Raw genomic sequence first — 5,690 nt, 5'->3', positions numbered from 1 at the left:
TTAATTATTATGAATATAATTATTTAAAATATTATCCTAATGTAATTTTCAATCGTTTATTCGAAGATAAACAATCGTACAATATTGTCATTGGTTTACAAACGTAACAAACGTTACGGAACGTTGCGCATACCTGTAACTAAAATGATAACGTACGTGCCCAACCGATGATGATTCGTGATTACACCGCGACCGACTCGATTCTATTGTCTTTCCGTGTGATAAGTGATAACTTTTTATTAATATTTATTAGTTATTACTCACATAAACTAATCTTTTTATTCAATGTTTGTGATACTGTAATACTATTTTCACTTATGTATTTATATTTTACTGCTGTTGTTTCTTAAAGGTTTTAAACAATGGTTGTTACATTACGTATTAGATCAAACATAGAGTAATTAATTGTAACTTCAACTTTTTGTTAACTGTTTTTGTCTGACTGTCAAAAAATAAAAATGGGTATAAACATTGAAAATATTATAAATGAAATAAAATTTGATCAGAAGTTAATTAGTGTATTTGAAACATACAACAAATACATCAACTATCGATTCGACTATCTCGTCAGAACAAGTATTACTCATACACCAGATGAACTCAATCACTATGTTGACAGTACGTATTGGTCATAATTCATAATCATTGAATTTAACAATTATTCATTATCTCTGTATTGCAATTTGAAAAAATCTATCTTTATGTATTAGGTACATATAAAGCTAAATTTCAAGAATATTAATCATAATATTTATAAGTTTTTTTCTGTACTGTAATATAGTATGAAGTCAAATATACATTAGGTTTCTTTTTATTTTATGCTTAATTGACATTTGTACGTATTTTAACAAGTATTTATAAAAGCTTATGAAAATGAATTACTCCAATTAAAACATACTGTCTAGCTATTTAAGGTATACCCATAGATAAATTAAAGTATTGTTTGAAATATATAATATCCAGACAACGTTTTTGAGCAATATGAATAATCATTAGAACTATATTTTTATCTACCGGTCTATTTAAATGAATGCCCAGATGTTGTCGAATTGATCACACATTTCAAATTAATCATAATATACTGGGTTCAGTGTGGTTGTCCGCTGATGAGGCCAAATAGTGTCATGTTTTCAAACAGATTCAATCGTCATTTTGTTTTTTACACATTTCAACTTCAATCAAAGCTTAGAAGAAATTATATAGGTATTATTTAAACAAAGCGTAATGTTTTTAGTTATTTTGTTGTAGCTTAAATATATTATACGTGGGGACTCAAAACTTGTACACATATTATACATTTCACCATGACCATATTCACACTGTTCCACAGTTCGATAATAACAATAATTAAGTATTAATAATACCTATAATAAATGCAATGTTTTCAGCAAAAATTAAATAAATCTATTGTAATACTATTAGTAAAATTAATTATATATATATATAGGATAGAATACCCAGGGCCGCTGTTACAATTTGTGAGGCCTTAGGCATTTTCTAAACTTCGAGGCCTTATAATTTATTGTGGAATAAAAGCAATACAATCTCCTGTCAATAATACTATGAAAACCAAAAGCGTGGATAGTGTTTAAGATTTAGTGAGTGTAGGCTTCTGAATATACTTGGAGTGTTTTATGTTTACCTGTGTCTATGACCATAAGTGTTAGGTCTCTGTGAAATTAAATTCAACAATTTGTTTACTTTAAATTATAATTTATAATTTGATTTTCAAACATTAATCATCAAACAATGTAAGTTTGTGTGAAACACATTCAACACTAGCTTTATTTATCTTGTTTTGATCTGATTGCATTCAATTTAAAAAATAAAACATCATTTTATAATTAGTAAATATATTATATATAAATAAAAAAAAATTTTTCTTGTGCATGAAATAATTATTACATTTATAATATTTATTACTCGTATTGGCTTTTGCTATCTTAATTTGAAATGCTCACTATGAGATAAAAAATGGTCCAAGACTAGTTATTCCTACTTGGAGCACAACCCTTTTAATTTATTTGTACACGGCCCAATCAGTCCCTGCACATGTATAAATATTGTACAACCTTCTTTTGGTGTATAATTTTCAATTTTCTATATCTAATTTTGATGATGTGTGTTTTTTTATTTTATTTTTTATTTTTGTGTGTTTACCTGATTAGTAGTCGAAATGATGCTTCGATTTTCAACTTCAGTATCTTGTTCGGTGGGAAAGTGAATCTAGTTGGTACTTTTGAGAGGTTAAAGTTAAAATTCCCAATAGTATTCAAAAGCGCCCGGAAAAACAAAATAAAAATTAAGGAAAAACAGGAATTTTTACGCAAAATCAGTTTTTGACAAAATCGATTTTGGCTTTTGGTGTAACTCTAAAACAAATGATCGTAAATACATGACATTTTCACTGAATGTTACATATTATTGAATACATCATTTAGCATTATCATTAATATGAACTAGGACCTAAGTAAATTGTATTCTAGTATTAGTCAAAACTGTGATTTATTACATTCTTGTAATAAATATTAATACATATTAATTAACACATTAAAAATATTATATTAAACTTAAACGTCTACCATGTATAGTTGCTGTTGCATTGAATTTCTCAATTACAATTTCGGAATCTATTACTGGATTTCTTTCAGTTTGTAACATACCCTGACAGCCTTTCTTGTCCCGTAGTTGGTCATAGGTTAATTTTAAGCCTTTTAAAGCAGGAAAATCTTTGTTCACATGATGCAGTGTTTGTAGGAATTGTCAAAAACTATTTGTTTTAAAATTTATTTTATAAATATTTTTAAATTTGGCACTTGTTAAACATTATAAATATAGAAAATTTAGGGGGTGCAAAATGATAGTATTGCACCACCGGAGATTACGCCCATGAATGCTCTCAATGACAACATTTTTAAAAACTTATATAAATATTATTGGTTGTCAAAAGATCAATTGTTATTAATTGTTGTTAGTTCAATTTTAATTGATTTAAAATTATTTTTAGATTCTGAATTTAATGCAAGTCAACATATTTCACAACATTTTAATAATAGTAACAATAGTTTAGACAATGTTACAAAAATGCGAGAAGAATTAAAAACTTTAACAAAATTAGTAAATGTAAAAAGAAAAGAATTGAGCATAATAACTATTAATGAGGATGGATTAAAAAATAATATTAAACAATTAGAAGATATTATATCAATTAAGGTAATTATGTCATAATATTTATCATATTATTCACTATTAATTTTTATAAAACAAAATTGTATATATTGCTAAAAATTAAATTATTTTAGAAAAATTACATCAGTGAAACTGCCAAATATGCAGAAGTCAGATGGAAAGCAAAGCAAAAAGTTGAAAAAGAGTACAATAGAACAAACAAAAAATATATTAAAATTGTAAGTCAGTTAAACAAATCAAAAACCAATTATGCTAATGGATCTAGTAAATATATGGATTACGGGGAGCGAACAAATAATAGGATATTACAATATGAAGATAAAATTAAAAAGATGAATGATATTATAAAAATTGCCAGTGATAGTAAAGAAAAGTATTTACATATAAATTGTCAATTTGTCTAAATGAATACCTACTAATGAATGTTTTGTTTTAGATTACTACAATATCAAATTGCATTACAAACTTCTAACGATCGCTTACAAATATTTTATGACCAATTAAATAACCATATAAAAAATAAACAAGAAATTTCATTATTATTAATACAAAATGAAAAGCGAATTAATCAATTGAAAATTAATTTATCAAAATTGGGGGTTAGTAAAACAATTTGTATTCTATATTTATTTAATCAATTAACAAAATTGCTGTAAATTTTATGTGATTTCAGGTTTTAACGAGCATTGAAAAAATTAGAGTCCGTACATCATCATCAAATTTAATTGAAAATGATAATTTAAAAAAAGAATTTTTGGATTTGCAAAATACGAGGAATGAAATTTTAAGTTCACGTCCTAGAGGAATGTTCAATCCCAAATATCAAAAGGTTTTTATTCAATAAAATTTTAAGTTTATTTATTTGATAAACATGTAAAATGTGTGTAGTATCATTTAACTAAATAAAAAAATAATTTTGAAGTAACTAATATTCAAGTATTATTAATGATTGGGTTTAAACATACCTTAATTTAAGACATGGACCAATTTATAAACTTAAATAATTATTATAATCCTAATTATACTTTTGTTATCAAGGAAAATAATTTATTCAAAGAAGATGTTCGAAAATATTTAGAAAACGATGAAGCAATTGATTCCATAGATTATTTAATTGAATTAAAAAATAATATGTGCAGTAAAGATCCAAATTTATTAAATTTTATTCAAACGGTAATACTTAACATTATAATGCATTATAATATAGTGCCTTGGTATTTAAAAAAAAAAATTATATAATATGGATATTATTTGTTTACAGAATTCAAATGAAATAAAAATTTTTTGGAAGTGTCTGTCAACTTTAAATATTGACGAACTAAAGAAATTGTTGGTACATTATTTTATCAAAGTTGTAGATTTAAAAGAATCTGGACGAGAAAATGATGAAATTATATCTAAACTTGATGTGAGTATATGTATCAACAAATGTATATTTTATTTTTGTATGGAATGTAGCTAGTTTCTTTATAATAAATATAAATTTAAAACAATTTTAGGCAACGAGTGATAGACTTAAGCAAAATATTATGTCTTTGAATAATAATTTTCAAGAATTTCATTTGTCAATTGAAAAAAAATTCATGGAATTAAAAAAACATTATCAAGCAAAACTTAATATGTTATTTCAACAAATTCAAGAAGAAAATAATGCTATAACAATGTTTAAAATGAGACAAAAAATTGTAGGACTTAAAAAGAAAATAATTGAATTGGAGAAGTTACAAACAGGTTAATATTATATCTATATAACCATATACAATTATTCATTAACTTAATTATTTTAGTGAAATCAAAGGACACTCCAGTGATGCCAGAACCCCAAATCAGTTTAAATCTTCTAGAAGCATCCAAATCAGAATCTGAAACTATGTCATCTGCCAAAGTGATACACCACAAAAACAAATTGAAGATACTAAAAAATAAATCCAAATAAATTTACATTTTGTAGATGTCTTACAGAAAATATATAATATTTGTATAGGTTGACTTAGGCTTCAGTTTGTATTCAAACTTCAATTCCCTTTCTGCCAGGGCCAATGCCTAAAATTATAAGGTTTATGAATAATTGTATTTCAATTATATTAGTGCATTACAAATGTTTTACACAATGTAATATAAAAATAAAAATAAAAATAACGATTTTAGTTGTTTTGTTGTAATTTATAATATTAAATCAACATATAAGCTATAATAAAATATAATAACAATATAAAATATCCAGACCAATGAACCGTCCCCGCTCAGAATCGTTATTTTTATTATTTTTTTAATATGATATCATTGAATTCAAATTTAATACATTCCATTATACACAGACCCACTTGTAATCTACTGTACAGTAAACCAACATCCACTTACCCGCTTTTTTTAACACATTTTTACTACATTCCTACTGAATTGAAACATAGGTTCTGAGGTCTATAAAAATGTTTTTAATCAAAGTTATGACCGTTGAAATGCGATACATTTTTATTACATTCGTAATTTTTCTGAATTTG

At 25.0% G+C, this 5,690-nt stretch overlaps 1 protein-coding gene across 1 annotated transcript; it reads left to right on the top strand.

Moving 5' to 3' along the window:
- Positions 1-218: 218 nt before the first annotated feature.
- On the top strand, positions 219-5,336 carry LOC132934432 (uncharacterized). The gene is made up of 9 exons (XM_061000732.1): positions 219-618; positions 3,008-3,213; positions 3,303-3,562; positions 3,626-3,788; positions 3,863-4,018; positions 4,228-4,362; positions 4,451-4,597; positions 4,689-4,920; positions 4,977-5,336. Exons 1-9 carry the CDS (start codon positions 459-461, stop codon positions 5,123-5,125), a joined length of 1,608 nt encoding a protein of 535 aa, XP_060856715.1. The 5' UTR covers positions 219-458; the 3' UTR covers positions 5,126-5,336.
- The last annotated feature ends 354 nt before the right edge of the window (positions 5,337-5,690 follow it).

The sequence above is a fragment of the Metopolophium dirhodum genome, chromosome 1 (genome assembly GCF_019925205.1).
Source record: "Metopolophium dirhodum isolate CAU chromosome 1, ASM1992520v1, whole genome shotgun sequence".
Taxonomy (NCBI): domain Eukaryota; kingdom Metazoa; phylum Arthropoda; class Insecta; order Hemiptera; family Aphididae; genus Metopolophium; species Metopolophium dirhodum.
This window is presented reverse-complemented; position numbering and strand designations above follow the sequence as displayed.

Coding starts and splice junctions, on each gene's coding strand:
- LOC132934432 (XM_061000732.1), top strand. CDS start 459: ATGGGTATAAACATTGAAAATATTATAAATGAAATAAAATTTGATCAG. Junction 3,789..3,862: donor TTAATTTATCAAAATTGGGG/GTTAGTAAAACA, acceptor ATGTGATTTCAG/GTTTTAACGAGCATTGAAAA. Junction 4,363..4,450: donor TATTAAATTTTATTCAAACG/GTAATACTTAAC, acceptor ATTTGTTTACAG/AATTCAAATGAAATAAAAAT.